We start from the raw sequence: 19384 nt of genomic DNA, 5'->3' as shown, positions 1-19384 counted from the left end.
ACTGCCTGGATAAATACAGATCACCAGTATGCTTGACTGAGTTGTAATTGCCTCTAAGTATGGCCAATTTATCCACCATTAAAAATGAATGGAAGGCAAACTAACACCCAACGTTATTCAGTATTTTCTTTAAGATCTTGAGGTTGACAGACTTACACCTGCTTAAACTTACAAATTCATTTATTTGGGTGACAGACTTAAGCTGAAAACGATTCATCTGAAGAAATCTAAAAGTGGCATTGCTTAATTGCACCACATTAAGACTTCAAGTTTACATGGAGCACTTTGTGTTTAAAATGATGAAAGAACAATAACTACACAAATATCCCATAACTATCAGATTTTTACCTACCTGATCACTGGCATGTTGTTGGTGTAAATTCCTCTTTATTTTCAAGGGCATGCTGATAGTAGGGAGTGTTTTCAAAGGCTGCTGACAGCAAATCTCAAAAGAATGGATTACCAGCTGCTACTACACAATGCAATTTAACAAGTAAGATATCAAACTCAAATTATAATGCACCCTGCATCACTGGCTTTCCCACTTGTGAATAGAAAATGTGGTAGAAAGCTTGCAGACCCAGATAGGTTAGTGCAAACAAAAAAAAAAAACATGGCACTGGACTGAAAATAAATGTTCAGAGTTTTATTTAAATGTTGAATGTATTTATCTACACTCAAAACACCAAATACATTTTGATGGTCAAATTTTTGATGCCAATATGCACGGTAAAGAGCAATAGCAATGGATTTATTAATAATTAAAGTAGTTTCCCTCTTAACAGGATAAATCTACACAGTAGATGTTCCTCTGTGAACAAATACTGCATATCCAACAGGCAGCCATCTGTAGCTGATTAAAGTTCATTTACACCACACTTACTTTCATACTGAAGTAAAATGGGGTTGGTCTAAATGTATCCATAACCAATCAGAAGTGGTGCCAAAAAAGAGCCAGAGTAAGGAGAGATATGTTAAACTAAAGGGATGTACTAAAAAGGACAATGATGATTCTGTCTTTAAGACTCTTATCACATTCTATGTCTCTCGATTTCTTTCTTCTCATACCCAAAAACCCAACAAAAAACAACCAAACATCAAACTTGAGGTCAGCTACTTTTAAAAGATGCCAATAGTTCCCCTTCCACTCCACTATTGGTGTCCTAGTCCAATTACACATCACAGTCCCACTCCCCAAAAGCAATGAACACAAGCACAGGGAAATAAGTTGACGCACTTTATTCCTAAAACAGAAGCCACACCACCAACTGCTGGCATGGCATTCATATATAATTATTTATATATATTGCCGTTTGGTTTTTGTGTCTAAATGTGTGGTATAAAATACTATATACAACAATGTACCTCTTTATTTGAACACAGTGAAGTTCATTGCTGTACAAGTCCTCTGTAGCTACAGCTTTGCTGTAAGTCCTTCATGCTCAAAGGCATGAAACATAATTCTCCACTCTAATTCTTCTGTACATTGTGACAATACAAATATTCTGTCTCCATTACAAAAAATAATACTCTAAAAGCAACCTACTGGGACTTTATTTAATTTTTATGGGATTTTTTTCCTGGTTGTTTTTTTAATTAAGACGATTACATATATCTTAGACCAATTGCTTTAAAGCAGGAAGGTGATATAAACCTTCTCCATTTTTTATATATAAAAGAGGTTAAGAAATAAGACAAATTATACATTTAAAAACTTACAATAAATAAGATAGATGCAGGCATTTCATTTGGATACTATTTCATCCAAAGGAATATAAAGGAATTTCAGATCTTAAAACCAAAGATCTATTCTTGGGTTTTTTTTCCATGATCAAATATGTCCCTTTTCTTCCAATAACTTTACAGATAGACTTGTCACTCCAAATACAGACTGGCCAGTGACTGTGCTGCCATGCTACATTATGTACCATGACAACCAATCTGTCATTCTCTCACGTTCATTAATTGCGACTGAACTTCAGGTTTCCCCTTCTTCTTTATTCCCTTGTCTCTATGTGCATGTCTTTAAAATCACAGGGACAGGGCTGTCTCAACCATGGACAGCCGTGGGGGTGGGGTGGGGACAGGACCGTCACAGATGTTAACAGCCATCTCATCCCATCTTTGTGTGCGGGATCCAGCTCCGTACTCTGGTCTGGTTCTCGCAGTTTGCTTCAGTCTTGATGAAACCCCCTTTGGAGTTGTCGCTTTTCCGTTTCTCTGAAATGTTTCCCCTGTACCCCTCCTGTGACGGGCTCTTGGTTACAACATGTTCATGATGAAGTTGTACATCTGGTTGAGCACCACGAAGTGAATAGGTAGACATGATCGTCGGTCCTGTGTAGCCGGGTCACACGTCAGCCAGGAGAGGGCGTTGTACTGCTCCAGCACAAATCTGTCCAGGCATAAAGAAATTGCAGTTAGTCTTTGATCATGAGGTCTTATTAGAAATATGGTTTGAAGAATTTGTAAACCTCCAATTTGAAGAATGATCCAATCCTGGCTTACAATTAAACAATATACATGAAAAACTAAGTGAACACAAAGTATTTACATCTCAAAAACAATTTCCAATAAATATTTAACTATTATTTGTATCCAAAAACTATTTCAGTGTGAATACAATCTGTAAATCCCAAACAGGTCAGGGACAATATTTCCTGCACTTGACTTGTGCCAGAGTGTTTTCTGGTGCCGTTTTACCTGAGTACATCTGAGGTCTGATTGGAGTCGAGGGGGTGGGAGTGTTTGCTGTGCAGTAGTTCATCTGATTGCACTGAAGACACATGGAGGTGCAAAGAGGCCTGAAAGACACAGCAGAGGGAAACAGGTGTTGTCAGAGACTGTATAATGAAGTTATTAACCTTGTATTACATCTGATCTAAATAATGACAGCTCTTCTAACAGCGACTATTTTCAGAATAAAAAGGATATTACAGCAAATCAAAACTAGGTAATTTTCTTGTATGTGCTAGTTGTTCCCACACACAGGGACAATAATTGCTCATGTAGGGACACATAAGTAACAAAAATGTTATAGAACAGATTTGCAGTTCAATAATGAAGATGTACTGCACAAACAGAAGGACCTGTGTATAAACTGTTACAACCTCCAGCAGGGACTAACTGGTGGCTTACATCTTTATTGCATTGTTAAGGCAGTATTATTCAAAGTCTAACTGTTCTATATAGTTGCCTTACTACAGTTTATTTTTGTTCCCTCTCTTTTTTCACACCTAAATGTGTGCTTATCGACCACACTAGTTGTTCCACCGTAAAAAGACTTGTGGAAAAAGGCAGCACTACAAGAAGGCTATCATGTGGGAGGGCAGAGTGTGGTACCTTGAGGAAGAGTGGACACTGGTTCTGAGCCTGCGGACAGGCTGACCAGAACCAGTCGGGTAAGGGACCGGCTTTGGCTGTGGACACAAAGTAGCCGAGGGCGAGGGGCTGCTGCAGGAGGTTAGGAACCTCTTCATGAGACTCCATACGATCTGTACTCTGACCCTGCACAAGGTAGAAGCACAAGGTTAGTTTTGTACTAAGTGTGACAGATTACACACAAACACGCTCTCATGGTGCTTTATTTATTTATTTAGTTGAAAGAACAAGTAGGAGATCAATTAAAGACTACTTTCAATATTTCATCATGCAAGCACAGATGCTCTCTCTCACCTTGCTTCCATCACCTCCGTGGTGGTAATGAGAGCCAGGGGAGTGTACTGGTGAGGTGGTGGGTGAGATGTTGATGATGTCTGGGTCCACCAGCTCGTTCTCCTGGTCCAGCAGGTCAAAAATCCCGATAGCATCAGACCCATCTGAGGAGAGCACGAGAATAATTCAATAAAAACATGTATTTTTAGTGGCAGTAATTTGCAGCGTGTAACTTCTTTTTATTCCTCAGAGGACATAATATTTGCACAACTTAAATAACCTGAAGACACTTGAGGCTGCTGTCGGTGCACTTAATATGTGAGCACGCACTACAACAACACTGACTCTTAATAGGCTGGAAAAGTAAACAGGAATGATTTGGAAACAAACAGTACAGTAATTGCTGCGTTTCCTTTCAACATTAGTGAGTTTGTTTAAGGTTGAGCAGAAAGGACGAGCCGCGCTGATTAAAAAAAGCAAAACAACTCCAGGGAATGACCGCGGGAACGAGAGCGCTACTGACCAGTGGTGGCGTTGAGAATGTCAATGTTGGGGTCGATGTTGGTGTAATTGGAGCTGGCCACTTGGACGAAGGCGGATGTGGGGAAGACCAGGATGTGGGTGCAGGATGTATCCTGCGGGGTGCTCAGCTGGGACGTCTGCATGTTCAGGGTGGTGCTGCGGCCGAACACGGAGCCCGTCGACACCGAGTCTGATGGGATGCATAGAGGAAAGGAGAGAGAGAGCGGTCAATAAACAGAGCGACTGAGAAATGAGAATTCTTGTCATCGTCCTTTTTATTTGCTGTGGATAACATCTGTTAAGTAGTCTCTGACTGAGCAAATGTTTGAGCTGCACACATCAAATGATTCGACAAAAGGAGCACAACAAACCCCAAATGTAGTAGTTCACCATCTTTGAAACTCATCAATACTGCAAAACAAACCATTTAAAATAATCCTCTATCAATCTCTCCACAACAGTGGTTCTCAAAGTGAGGTATGGGGACCCCAAGGGATCCTTGAGGGGGTTCCTAGCAAAAGGGGAATCATTTATTTTCATTATAATTCCATCCATAGGTACCACAATGACAGGATGGAGGGTTCTTAGAAAAATCTAACCAGATGGGGGTCTGTGGTGTAATTTGTATCAATTTCGTGGTCCTTGTTGTGAATAAGTTTGAGAACCACTGCTCTATATAACTACTGATAACATGACTTTAACCGTACTAAAATAATAAATAATAAATAATAAAAGACCAAGTGGAGACATTTAAGTGTGAGTTACTTTTTACAGCTTCTCTTTTCACTGCTTTTAACTGATTTAATTTCATTTTAACCAATACTAATAAGCAATTCAAGTTACTGCTTAACAATTGTGATAAAAAATGACTGCTCAAATATTAATGTCACAATTTTACAATGTTAAAAGTATAGACTGCATAAAATAAATGTACGGTGCAGGTTTAAAAATATGTCCTGTACTTAAAGAAACTAGATTTAAAATGACAGCTGTTGGCTGTAAAATCCCTCTAGTCATAGTTCTAGTGTGTCTCTACATCTGAGGCTAGCACAGCCTTGCTAATCTTTTTCAGCTTGAAGAGATTTTTAGGAGGGAGATGTCCTCAGCCCGGCATCGCTCAACACAATCCTGGTATGATGCACTGACAATCCCCCACTCGTTTCCCAAAATAAACCCATTGATCTGGCTCTCCATCACACCGCATTGAGATCAATGGGCATCTGAGAGGTAGTGCTTTATGAGCGAAAAGGTACATGATCTTCCCTGCCATCAATCTGCTCTGGACAAGGAGGTGACACGCACTGTGATATGCTGCAGCCATCCATCTCACACACACACACACAGACACACACAGACACACACAGACACACACACACAGACACGCACACAGACACGCACATACGCACGCACGCACACACACACACACACACACACACACACACAGCCTTTCTTGGTGAAGTAATGGGGCTCAGATGAGAAGTGTACATTAAAACAGATACTAAGTGTATTTATAATCTTTGCCGTGTGCACACGCTGTACCTGGCATGATGATGAAAGATCCCTGGGGCTCCATGGCGACCAGGCAGACACTCAGGATGCTGGGAGTGTCTGAGGCGGAGATGCCACACATTCGGCACATTTCCTTCAGGCGGCGACTCAATGACTGGAGGTTTCTCCTGCTCAGCAGAATACTCCAGTCTGGAACATCAGGAGAGAGCAGCAGGGGATGAATGAACAGGTGAGACACTTAATATGAAAAATATTACAATGTTTTGCCTTTTAGCACGCCAATTCTCCTTACCTTTTAACTCTCCGTGTCCTATCCTGCCCAGTCGGCCAATCACCACCCTCCAGGGTACGGATGTCATCTGCACCAGTCCTAAGCACCAATCCCACAGCTTCTGCAAGCCAAGCCGCCGAACCGAACCCTTTTTCCTCCGCGCTCTGCAGAACACACAAGTAATAACCACTTTTAGTATAGATTCAGAACAAATATTCAAACATTTATAAAATGCTTTAAAAGATTATATTTTTGTGAGCCCAGGCTCTCGAGCAAACTCCATTCTCAAGAATGCATGTGGGCGGTGTACAGACCACGCTTGACTGACAGCCATGTGCATTTTCTCTTGAGTCTAATTTATATTTCAGCGTTGAGGTTTGGTTTGACAACTAGCGTGACATAATTGATGCAAAAATCACAGCTTTGATATCGAGCTGACACATTTGGAGTGTTGGCGACAGCTGCCGTGCACCTTTTGTAAGGTCACAGACATTTGCAACGCAGCTGTGACTGGATGTGGGACATATACTGAGGGGGAAAAAATCAATAAGTTGAGAATGTGGAGTGTGATGGCGAGTCAATGTCAAACATCGACTACACCGGTGTGACAGCTAGACAATCATATAGAACACATTGTTAAAGAAAAGACACACTTTTGTGTTTCCTTCTAAAAGAAAAAGAAAAAAAACTATTTTAAAAAGTTAGTTTTTTAATGTTATTGTGTGTGATGAAAATCAAATATAATGAAAAACCTAATTGCAAATAAACTGTACTATAAAAACAAACACTCTGTCCATTGTTATGGGTTTAATGACCTCTGAAAATTCCCAGTAAACCTTAAAAAGTCACCAGTGTGTGTGGGTGGGTGGGGGTGTGTGTAGTGGCTTTAAATGATTCCTACTGAAAGTAATAATGACAGTGAAGGTACGTTTTAACCCTCTTGTTGTCATAAAGGTAAATTTTGACCCGGGTTGACAACAGGCGTCAAAATTAGGTTAACTAAAAAAAAGAGAAAATGAGGTATAATTTCATTTAAATGACCACAATTTCCAAAAATATGTGTAAAAGTGGCGGTAATAAGTTGGAATGAACTTGGCTATAAAGGTCTAACACAGAATTGATGATTATTTATACATTTATTTTTTATAATATGATGCTGATGGTGGTAGCCTTACCTGTTGGGAACATCTATGTTAATGATGCAGGTCTCCAGCAGTTCCCCATACAGGTCAGTGCACGTAGCAAGGATCCAACGCTGGTCGTGGGACAGACAGTACCCCACAAACAGCACGTTGTATTTCTGCGACGCCTCACCGAATGTCTCCCCAAGCTCCGTCTGCTTGTCCTTTACCGGTGCCAGGATGAATGGAGGTGTATACAGACGCAGACACTCCGGCCTCTGCAGATGGGGAGGTGAAGATGTCGGAGGGGGAAAAAAAAGGGATTAAGGATAAATGTTCAGCCTTTTTACATAAATGAATAAAAAAAAATTGGACGTGCTCCAGATATGTAAATTATACTGATTGGCTGCTGGACTTTCACAGCTGCAGGAAATCCTCTCTTTCAATATGGCCTTTTATTTTTTTTGCTGAGTTAGCATTCTCAATATCTTTTAAGTAAGAATGTCCATTATGCGATTCCCATTGTCCCGTCCCGTATCCCAGTTCTCCCAGCGAGGCGGCTCAAGGTTTACCAGTGCGTTAAAAGGAAAAGGTAGCACTAGCTGCGAGGAAGGAAGTCAACTGAATTAGGTCTTGATCTAAAGCGCCCCTTTGTCTAAACCTGGAGTCGAGATCCCATTATGGAGGTCTCAGGGAGCTAGCCAAGCAGATAATGGAAAGAAAACTCTGGGAGTAGCAGAGGGTTACAAGTTCCCTTGGTCCGGCGCCAGCAAAAAAAAAAAAAAAACCCACGAGGATGGTTAGCACTAAAAACTCTATATCTCATTGCTTTCGCTCTTTTCAGCAAAGACTCAACACGGCTAGAGCGAAAAAAGCTAGGTCAAATCAGTTCGGGTTGTGTCCGGCCCAGAAGCTGAAAGCGACTGGAATGCTGCTGTGAATCCTCCGGTTTCAGAGGACAATGCTACCGTGCTAATGCTAACACAAGATGCTAACAGGATAGAAAGAAAGAGCACCATAGCACAACTGTGTCTGCTCTCCAAGATGGCTTGTGTCAAAGAAAGAGAAACTGAGCGCAGTGTTTTCGCATTTACCTCTGGGCTCTTCAGTGCCGTGTCGATGGCCAAACCCGGGCCGAAGCCCGTCAGTGACTTGACATTGGTGGAGGTGGGCAGCGGCCGTCTGCACTGAGCGAAGACAGAGAAGGCTAAAGACTTGAGGTGCTGGGCGTAGATATGGCGGTCTTCACCTCGTACAGGCTGAAGCAGGTATTGGCAGGGGACGATCTGAGGTAAAAAAACAAACAAAAACAAAAAAAAAAACAAGGTAGGAGACATTTTTAGTAATTTTCGACACACTCTCTAAAACAATGCTTCTACCATAATATCATATCTACTATTTAAAGACAAGTGGCATTGACCAAGTAGCATACCATTCATTGCTATTATATTGCATTATACTGTTAATGTGTTTCTTATTTCTGTCTACTCAGAGCGCAATGTTGTTGATCATGAACAATGTAGTGCTTCAGGTGATGATGGATATGTTAGCAATGATGCCACTGAGTATAATCTGTTAACCATTAAGGAGTAATTGACATGCCGACATTGAATTCACTATTAATTTCCACTCACGCAGCATCTCTCTGTGGAAGTCTACTTACCTGTACAGAAATAGAGTTGCGGATGTGTGGGGGCAAGAACTGAAGCATCTCCAGATAGCAGCGTAGCAAACCCAGCGTCCACATACTGGAATGGGCCGGTATCGGTCCCGGGCCACCATCGGCCTCCTCGTAACTAAAGGGGTCCACAATGTAAACAACGATGGCGGGTGGATACGCAATGGCATGGGACTCCCCATCTGTAGGCACACCCACCTTTTCTCTTTCCAAAGTGCTGGGGGAAGGGTCACAAACACAGTAATAAGTTAAGCATAGTTATAAACACCAATCATTTTCCTATGGAATTATATTATGTCTTTTGTTATTTTAAAGGAATTAACATGTAAGTTAAGTGCTTATCAGTGATTTCATAACAAAAACTCTAAACGTAATCCTGTAGATCATAGCTTCTTGTGATTTATTATCACTTGGGTACAAAACTGATCACATACAGTCAGTTGATGCTATGCAGGTTGGTGTGTCCTGCAGTACCTTTCAGGAGGCTCTGTGGGGCCCTGGGCCTGGCTGCTGGAGTTGTCCCCTGAGGTGCCAGTATTCTGGGTACCAGCCTGCTGTCCCAGCTGTCCACTCTGGGGGCCACCTCCCTGGCCCTGGCTGCCCATGCTCCCAAAGGGGGGGAAAGAGCTGGGTTTGGCAGGCGGCATCCCGCTGCCGAGCTGGCCTGATGATGTCACCAGGCTGTTGGATGGCACAGAGCCATTTCCGGACCCACTGTTGCTGTTGCTGCTGTTGTTGTTTGGAACGGAGGAGCCTGCGGGGTTCACTGAGCCTTGCTGGCCGACCGAGCTGGAGGTGGAGCTAGAAAGTTGTGTGGATGAGGACTGGTTGGACGAGGGCGGGGTACTGGGCTGTGTCAGTAGGGAACTGTCCAATGACTGTGATGCGAGGTATGGAGCTGAAGGGACAACAAGAAAATCACCATTAGACTTTTCTTAACAAAATGTAAGACAAGAGAAAAAGAAAGAAAGAAAAGACAGTTTACTCCTCCGACACTGATTACTCTAAGCTCTGCTTTCATTCAAGCCGTCAAGGCTCTCTGGCTTGTCTTTTTGTAATAACAACACCAAGTGATGTCAAAGGTGGAACTTCAGGAAAAAAAGAGTTGAGTCATCCAAGCAGTGAGCCACAGAACAGTGTGGCAGAGATGCATTAGGCTGTAAATGACACGTACCGAGGTTGTGGCGGCACACTTGTGCATAGAGTTTGAGCTTAGTGAAGGCGTCGCTGTTGTTGCTGGCAGCCTTGAGGAACCAGTCACTGACTGGCTGATCCACAAGGTTCTTGGCTCCGTTGCCGCCGACGAGGACTATGCCATCAGGGTAGCCTTTGGAAATGGGCCGGTGTTGGCCCAGTCGACATGACTGTGAACACAGATACAGGCCAAGTGGCAAAGACAATAAGTATATGAACTGATACATACGTTCATTTCATGTGAAGATGGTTTAAAAAAGGGAGGATTGAGTAGAGTGGCAGTTGATCTTTTTTTCATAAATCAGGTCAACAACAAAGTATGTTTTTGTCCAATAAAAAGTGACTTTTCCCATCAGGAATAAGTCTTAGATAGTTATCAGGGTTTCCCACAGCACTTTACAGCTAAGGGGGCCGCCTAAGCAACACACACCTGCCGCCTTAACTAACATCTTCAAAAAAATAAAATTAATTAATTAATTAAATAAATAAATCCAACCAACGTCTGCAGCGGGCAGGAACCGCTGTGTCTGACTGTGTGACTTCGACCCTGAACACACCTGTAGCTCTCTGTACCTCCCGCTAGCATAACACAGACAGCTGGTTAAAACATAAATCTACATCATCTGAGGCAGAACTGCTCAAAAAAAAACAGCGGAGCCCGAAAAACTAATGACACCAGTAGCGCCATGTGACGTCAACATTAACAACATTAATCCTCAGCCGGTTTCAGGCTAACCGGCTCAGAGTATATGAACGGTTCCAATGATATTAAAGGCGCAATGTATAAAATGCTGCGCGTTTTATCAGCTGATGTTACAAAACGTCAATTTTAAGTCACTCAGATGTTTCTCATTCAACAGACCTGAAGAGAGAGAGAGAGGCAGATTCAACAAAAACATGACGCTACTGAAGCTGAATATAACTACTTAACTGTATAATACTATATAACTTGTAATTACTATAAAATATAGTTCAGATCATAAGTTAACTACATAAGATAGACTCACTGGCTTGTAATCTAATTTAAACAAATACAGCAGCTCTGCTATAAATTCTACATTTATCAAGTTTATACATTTTTTGACAAGAAGGTGAAAATTCTGCTTTATGTTCATTATTGAGTGATTGTGGTGTATTAGGGTGCATTATATTGAAAGGTGTTCCTAATATTTTGTCCACTCCATTAACATACATGAGAAGGTACACCACCATCACTTAGTTTAACCTCAGTAATAAACAAAGTAGAATTCTCACTTCTTTGACAATGTCAACAAAAACTGAAAATGTATAAACTCCAAAAAAAAAGCAGAATTTATAGCAGAGCTGTTTATTGGATTGAATTATATTGTGCATGTGTTCCTAATGAAGTTGCAGGTGACTGTAGTTCAGAGAATAAAACTACTAAAGGATTTACTAAATAACTAATTACTATATAATATAATTCAGAGAATACCTTAAATTGAAGGAAAGTGACAAAATACAATCTGCGGTAGTAGTAGGCTATCTGAAATTATTACGATAGGTGCAATATTTTATTGTCAAGGCTAGTTGCGTTTACCACTTACACATGGCAACATCGCTCACTCCCCAGCCAGCCAGTCAGCCAGCCAGCCAGCCAGCCAGCCAGCCAGCCAGCCAGCCAGCCAGCCAGCCAGCCAGCCCCCCCCCCCCCCCCGTCTCAATGGTCCCAACCACCTTAACTAAAACATTTTCTGCAGGAAACCCTGGTTATTTTATTTGCTTAATTTCATTGCCAGGCATCACAGAGGAAATACTGCCAAAGCTGGGTGGAGATGAGCAAAGCAGTGTTTATTTGGATGGTGTTAACACTGAAGAGTTTCCACCCTTGTTCAGAGCCTCTACCTCGTAGACAGCTGTGAGGTCTCGGAAGAAGCTCTTGGCGCCACTGAGCAGGGCCTCGTTGTCAGGACAAACCACCAAGTACCCGATGTCCCGCTGGGAGCCGAAGGGATCCAGCAACAGTTTCTCCCAATAGGGCAGACCGAACGGAGACAGCACCACAAAGTCATACTCATAACCCACCAGGAAGGTGGGGATGGGCAGGGGCTCTGGAGACTCATCTGTGCCTGTGAGAGTGAGGGGAGTTGAGGAGGAGGAGGACAAAGAAATACAAAGAGCAAAAAGAGACAGAAAGAAAGAACAGTGAGTGAGCATTGTTAACAGGTATGGTGTCAGCTGTCCTCCGTCCTCTTTCGCCCTCCACTGTGCATCAGAATGTGAGGTCACCAAATGATCTGACAGCTCCTCCCGACAGAGCTGACATCTGGACAACAGCAGAGGGACCACGCTGCCAATTGATCTGACAACATTCTGAGTTTTTCCACTCCGAGACACACACGCCCCCAAATGTCAAGCACACCAACACCCAAAGTTGTTACCACCCTCAAAGTACATATCAGATTTGAAAGCCAATACTTTAGTGCTCAAGATGACACATACTATGATCCTTTACTTACAGCTGTGGATTTCAGAGGATTTTATTCTTGGCACAACAGTCAGAGGCCCTTTTATATGTTGTGAAAAAGACAAATTCATGATATCTGATTTTAAAACACCAATTTCCAGCACTACCTCTAATCTGATTGGTGACTAAACATGACTAAGAACCGGCTATCACATGGATGAACTCCCCCCAGCTTTACCATATGAGCCCCGTCCAGCCATCTTGTGGAACTGCTGCCAGGTGAGGGGACCCTGAACGCCCCACGACCGAATCGTCCTTTTCTTCTGGATGGCGTCCTGGAGTACGGGCTGGAGTGACATCAGCACCCGCAGAACATCCTGAGAGCACAGCGCGCTCATGTCCACTGCTGGAGAATGGGTGAGTAAAGGAGAAAATGAATCAAACATGAACATGAAAAATTATCACTTGAAAAAACAGACTTGACATATCAATGAGATTCTCAACAAGTCTTTTTGTCTGAGAATTTGGTATTTTTTATGCTTTAAGCCCTAATTTTGACTGTGTGACTTTTACAGCATCAGAAAACATACTTCAGATTTTGTTTTTGTAACATTATCTCATTTGAAGCAGACTACTAGCACCAAATGTTTCACATAGTTACATATATATTACTTTTTTTATTTGCTTTGTTTTTCCTTTAGAGAACAATAACTTAAAAAGTGAATAACTAGAAAAAAAAAGATTAATTTCCAACAGCCATGTCCAGCTTTTTATAGTTATATAAAAACAGTAAGTAAATGTAAAAACATCATTTGGCACCTAATTGAGTCATTTTTGACATGTACGATTAAAAAAATGCAGTGCTTTACTCTAAATCTTCCGTTGTGCTTTATTTCTTACCACTTTGTTTGGACCAGTGGTGCAGGCAGGTGCTCTTGACCAGCGCCTCGTCCACCTTGCCACCTGACATGTTGTCCATGAACTGCCTGCCGTGCTCCAGGGCCATGTAGCAGTCGCTGTGGTAGTCCCTCTCCTCCACCCTCACACATGGTGGCACAGGGACCCCGCATGGCCCCCGTGACACTATGTCGTGCTCCGGTATTGAAATGGGTGAAAAGGGGTTGGTGCACTGGTCCTGCATGAGGAGGATCAGCTCGTCTGGGACACGGTCGCCCCTGCCGACTCCGCTTCTCTCCAGCGAAGAGAGCCGCAGCTCCTCGAAGCGCTTTTCCGCCTCGCGGCTGACGTCTGAGCCGCGGCCGATGATATCCAGCTCATCCTCCAGGAAGAGGCCTGAGCCGTTGCCGTAGCGCCGGTTGACCACGGCGCTGAAGCCGCAGCTGCAGGCCTCCTGGGCCTCGCTGATAGGGTCGCTTAGGTACACACCTACGTCGGCTCCTTTGATGTTCATGTTACACACGCAGATGCAGCAGCTGTCGAAGTTGCAGTCCTTGAAGAGGTTCATGACCGACTCGGAGAGGATGAGGGTGACGTAGAGGCTGTGGGCCTCGGGGATGGAGGGTACGGTGGCCGGCTCCACTGAGTTCAGCGGTCGGCAGGTGGAGGGGGTAGACGCTGGCGAGTACAGGTCGGAGTTCTCGTACTTGAGCGAGCCCTGGACGCTGGAGGGGCCTCGAGGTGTGCGTGGGGTGCGTGGCGTTCGTGGGGTGGGGGCGGAGAAACGTGGGGTGGCAGGAGAAGGCAGGATGCCAGCGCCACTGTTGCTTGGTGGAGCGCTGTTTGACATGACGGGTGTGTGGGTCTGAGGGGTGTAGCTCTGGCTGTAGTCCTGGTCCATGGTGCTGCCCACGCTGGGGATGTTACTGAGGGAAGAAAAACAAAAGAATATGAGTAAGAACAGATGCAGAAGCTAGAGGATGCTATAAGTCACTGTGGAAAAATGGGGCTGGGGGAATGCAGAGGTCCTTAAGAAGCCTGCAGTCGTCAGTGTTCAAAAAAGAAAAACAAAGAAATATTTGCCTACAACCTTTTTTTCACAAGACGAAATAAAATAAATTACCCTTTGAAAATGATGAAATGTCTTGCATCATTTAGCGAATAAAAACTAAACAGGGAATGGACAAATTAATTAATTACTACTTTAATTCAAAGTCTTATTGAACCACCTGTGTGCATGTACTCCAGACCAGTAAAACAGATTCCTCCACCACTTAAAAGTATCTCTTGTTGAGAAGATGATTTAGCAGTTTGACCTGTTGCACCACATCTAATATGGAGCATCTTGCATTCAGTCACGTTCTGTCCCTGCCAGTAATGTTATCTAATGTTACAGACTCTTGGAGGAAACAGATGGGCTACATTCATCTACAGTCCCCTGACAATAAGAAGAGAAGAAGCAACAAAAACAGCTGAACAGACTAAGAAAACATGCAGACAGCGTGCCGACATTTAGAAGAACGTAACATTATCAAGTGCTGAGGATGTGAGTGTAATGTGAAGTTTACTTTAAGTTGGCTAGCTTTCATGTTTTCAGCAAAAAAACTAAAACTTTCTGAAAATGCTCACTTAAAAATAACACTGTGCTCTGCAATGTTTTGGTTTCTCTTGTCAGACTAAACCCAGACTGTGAGCTACATCTTAGTCAACAAGTGAGTGAACCCAGCTTCTCAATGAACATTTAGGGACGGCAGTCAGACTTTTGCATTTGTGCATTGACATGGACACTGTGTGTGCCTTTAGTGCTAACCTTGCGATGGATAAGAACCAAACCTGTAACCATGGAAACTGCACGCAACAAAGATCACAATAGCTGCAGCCTCAAAACGCTTTAAAAACACTAATTTAAAATGCATGACAAAAATTAGACTAAAATGTCACTGATTAAAAATATACTTGTGCTTAGTTTTACGTATTTTTTAACTAAAATTAAATGTCTAATATTTGACTAACGCTGATATTCATCATTCATCAAATTAAAAACAGTTGCCAAAATTAAAACTAACTAACTGTGAGATATACATATATACCTCATATACAGTTTCTCTGGACAAAAGGGATCTGTGTATACATCACCTGTGTTAATACATACATATGTTTTCTTCTTTTTCTAACCTTTATTTATTCATGCAACTTTCGCTGAGAAGAAGCTGATCACATTCACATCTGGAAGCTTCCCAGTACAACCACAGTCTAATCTGCTGGTCACTGAGCAACTCCACTCCACTTAGGATTAAGAGCATTGTTCAAGGGCACCTCAGTGATATACACACATATATCCTGCCAGTCCTGGGAATTGAACAGACAACCTTATGGTCACAAACTTGCTTCTCTAACCTTTGAACTGCCACTGCCCAACAAAGAAGGTACATCGAATTGTGGCATGACAATTACATGTAGAAAACAAGCAAGAGGTCCAACATTAGTACACTGAAAGTACTTTCATTCATCCAGCAACTTTCAGGACATTGCCTCAAATAACAACATACTGTTATCTAACTGTCTCGCTCCATTGGTGAAGATAGTTCAAGTATAATAAGGCAGTAGGGCACGACGACGTTCACTACAAAAGGAATGCAGAACGAGCTCAGACTGCACACATGTTTACACATGAGAGAACAAGAATGCGGCAGAGAGTGAGAGAGAGAGAGAATGAAAGATAGAGAGAATGTGAAACTTGTAGCAAAAAAAAAGAGGCAGAGGGAGCGAGAAAGACATTCAATAAACATTTCAACAAGCGGCCCTCTGAGGTAAGGTTTATTTTTGGGGGCTGGCAAGCTACTGTGAGGAAGCAGAGAGAGAGATACTGTATGAGAGAGCAGGAGAGTGAGAGAGAGAGGGAGGGAGGGCGAGCACATCATGTCCCTAGCTGTATGTGAGGAACAACTCCTGGCACAGACCCATTAGAAGGAAGCTCTCCCTCCCTCTCTCCCTCTCTCTCTCTCTCTCTCTCTCTCTCTCTCTCTCTCTCTCTCTGTCTCTCTCTCTCTCTCAGCCAGGGCACGCTCGGGATGGGATGCAGACGTGAAGGCTGCTACATTGTTATAAGGTCTTTACTCATGACTCTGTGGACACTGGCCAAGCTTAGCCAACCAAATGTAGACACATCTCCCTCCTTTTAAAGCCCATCTTAACATGACTCTGGACCCCACTTACACAATTTCTATATTTCGGATATTAAAATGTGCACACCACTGATGCTTAGTCTGCTCTACATTTTCTGCCATATGGGACATTTGTTTAAAATAATCTTAATAATCACAGAGCAACAGTATGCTCCCACAGTTGCAATTAGTTGAGCTGCAAAAAGAAATGATTCCTTTTTATGTATTAGAGAAAAAAAAAGGAATAGAAGTCAGTCAGCTCAGCCAAATCTGCTGAATAAACTACACACTGACACTCCACTTTAAAAGATATAAGCAACATGTCATGCCTTGTTCATAAGCCAAAAGATTGTTTTCCCCCAACCACAATCACACCTGAGGAAATGCTTTGAGGCCTTTGATCAGTTTACAGCGTTTGTGTTGTTTGTTCATAATTGAACGGTTTACAGTGTGTTTCATGTGGTTGATTCATTATATATGAGGCTAAATAATGTTAGGTTGACATTAAAAAGTGAAGCAGGTGGTGCATTGAAGTGACATTTTCTGGTTAGACTTACTTAAGTGCCCCTCTCACATTTAGTGAGCCTGTCAGATATCATTTTCTCTGTTAATACAACTCACAAAAATAATAAAAGGAATCCTTTTAAATGTTAACCTAACTGTAATAAATGTCTGTGGTCTTGATTATAAAAAAAAGCATAAAATCAATAGAAGTGTATTGGGGTTTTTTCCGATAAACGTATTGATTAGACATCTCTGGAGAGTTGCAGAGGTCAACTGTGACAGATGAACTAGTCACTAAGAGCTGCTGTGAGTGGTGAGATGGCATGGAGCCACTGTGGGCACCCCACTCACCACTCCAGTGATAATCCTCATCTTCAACCAAGGAGGCATTTTACACTCATTTCCCTGCTCTGCCTGAGGCAGCCATGCATGGGAAATTGAGCAGTCTGCTAAGGGGGTGTCCGGGGAGAGACCAGAGGGTGTATGTGTGTGAGCGTGTGGACAGAAAGAGAAAGACTGGAGTGTGAGTGTATTCTTGCTTCCTTGCGCACTAAAACACAAACCAGCTAGCACAGCCCTGGCATTGCCCTTAGCGAGCCTGAATTAGAACACCTCAGTAACCTTCTGCCAAGATCATCATGATGAATTATAAGGAAACCTTTGAAACAGGATAGATAGGAATTATCCTGATCTAAAGGCATGTAGAGGTATCAGCAAGGTCAGGTATTGACACCACTGAAATCACCTGAGGTACTTCAGTAAATCTATAATTTTACTTCATGAGTTGCATCATAATACTGTCAACTACCCACACTAGTCTGATATTAAAAATGACAGCTGCGTGATAACAACAACTTCAAAAGATGGGACTTTCTGCTTACACAAGATGAATTATGTATTGTTTGAACCAGCACACGCTCTTTAAAAACCTCAGTGAAAAAGCACAACAGCAGCATACCTGTCCTTGTTAAGGAAGGACATGACAGGCACAGGGTTGAGCATCTCCCGGCCCATGGTCCAGCTTTGTCGGTAGATGCACTCTTCTGGTACTTTAATAGGTTGGAGACACTGGCTGGGCAATGTCTTCAAGGGAGCAAACATGGAGCAGCCTACGAATGCTTGGTACATCTCTGGCCTGTACACGAATGAATAGTCCTGCGAAATGGATAGAAAATAAGATTGAAATTTAATTATGTCTCCGCTGACCCTTGCAGGGAAAATCTGTCCTCCAGGAAGGTTAAAGCACGGAGACACAGCAACATCAGAAATGTGAAGACAATGTCGTAAACAGGATGAAATAAGGAATCAAGAAAATACGAAGATTATACTACCGTATATTGTTAAAAACAATATGTGGCAGCTTCAATTAAGTAATTTTAAGTGTAATACTTAGACTTCACACAGTCTAAAATGACAATGTGTATTTTCTGTTTGGAGTTAAAAACAAGCTGCAGAAAACAAACTAAGATGCATGTAGTGACATCATCTAGTCATATTTCAAAATGCTAGTGATTTACGATCAGTACAGTCAAGTTGGTGAGAAAATTCTGCCAAAAAATGAGCCTATCAAAAAAAAACCCGAAAAAAGTTTTTCACTTGGACTTAAGACATCTACTGACTCTTGCAGCAATCTTACCTACTGGTTCAGTCAGTTATAATTGAATTATTACTAAACAGATTTACTGCCTCTGGACCCACCTTGATCTCAGATGGCTTGGGGCTACAGAAGCTCTCCTCCACTTCAATCTTGAAGTGGCCTCCCAGAGATGATGTGCCATCCAGCGTGGTCATGCCTTGGTTGGCCTCCATGCTGCCGTAGTCCTTGTTGCACATGTTCATGGGTGAGTAGCCCATGATGTGCTGCTCCAGTGAGGGGGGTGTGGGAAACATCTGGTGCAGGTCTGCTGAGCCTGGTACGGGAGAAGAACAAAAGGTTATCATGTGGGCAGTATCAATACAGCAGTGTAAAATATTCCATTCCAAGTAAAAGTCCTGCATGAAAAAACCCTGCTTAAATAAAAGTACATAAGCATTAAAAGCAAAACATAGTTTAAGTGTTACAGTAAAAGTAGTGGTTTGGGCTCTCCGGCTGATATATATTATACATGACATCGTTAGATTATTAATACTGAAGCATCAGTGTGTACGCAGCATTTGATGTAGAAGCTGCTGGATCATTTGAACATTTACTGAAATGAAACTATGTGAGTTTGGAGGGAAAAATCACTATTTGGTGAAATTGTTAACAACTCATAGACATCTGAAATGTGAGCCCAACAACACACTGCTTTTTGTGAGATGTCAAAAGACAAAAAGGTTGGGAACCACTGGTTTCATTTTTAAAAATGTGTTGTATTTTAAAAGCTTGTTATATTATCCATTGTGACAAATCTTCATCTGAAAAGTAACTAAAGCTGTCAAATAAATGTAGTGGAGTAGAAAGTA

At 42.4% G+C, this 19384-nt stretch overlaps 1 protein-coding gene across 1 annotated transcript in view; it reads right to left on the bottom strand.

The window, feature by feature from the left end:
- Nucleotides 1-1224: 1224 nt before the first annotated feature.
- med13a (mediator complex subunit 13a) overlaps nucleotides 1225-19384 on the bottom strand; it is a 67613-nt gene continuing 49453 nt past the window's right edge. Inside the window, exons 5-21 of the mRNA XM_053331132.1 lie at nucleotides 18638-18849; nucleotides 17898-18094; nucleotides 13275-14197; nucleotides 12613-12780; nucleotides 11813-12036; nucleotides 9930-10119; nucleotides 9230-9653; nucleotides 8741-8972; nucleotides 8172-8363; nucleotides 7132-7355; nucleotides 5978-6120; nucleotides 5716-5874; nucleotides 4178-4366; nucleotides 3676-3818; nucleotides 3343-3507; nucleotides 2704-2804; nucleotides 1225-2395 (exon numbers count right to left, since the gene is read on the bottom strand). Of these exons, the coding sequence (XP_053187107.1) occupies nucleotides 2263-2395; nucleotides 2704-2804; nucleotides 3343-3507; nucleotides 3676-3818; nucleotides 4178-4366; nucleotides 5716-5874; nucleotides 5978-6120; nucleotides 7132-7355; nucleotides 8172-8363; nucleotides 8741-8972; nucleotides 9230-9653; nucleotides 9930-10119; nucleotides 11813-12036; nucleotides 12613-12780; nucleotides 13275-14197; nucleotides 17898-18094; nucleotides 18638-18849 (4019 nt within the window). The 3' untranslated portion in view covers nucleotides 1225-2262. The remainder of the gene's footprint in view (nucleotides 2396-2703; nucleotides 2805-3342; nucleotides 3508-3675; nucleotides 3819-4177; nucleotides 4367-5715; nucleotides 5875-5977; nucleotides 6121-7131; nucleotides 7356-8171; nucleotides 8364-8740; nucleotides 8973-9229; nucleotides 9654-9929; nucleotides 10120-11812; nucleotides 12037-12612; nucleotides 12781-13274; nucleotides 14198-17897; nucleotides 18095-18637; nucleotides 18850-19384) is intronic.

This window comes from Scomber japonicus, chromosome 13, assembly GCF_027409825.1.
Source record: "Scomber japonicus isolate fScoJap1 chromosome 13, fScoJap1.pri, whole genome shotgun sequence".
Lineage (NCBI taxonomy): Eukaryota > Metazoa > Chordata > Actinopteri > Scombriformes > Scombridae > Scomber > Scomber japonicus.
The sequence above is the reverse complement of the archived record's forward strand: the minus strand, read 5'-3'. Positions and strand labels throughout refer to the sequence as shown.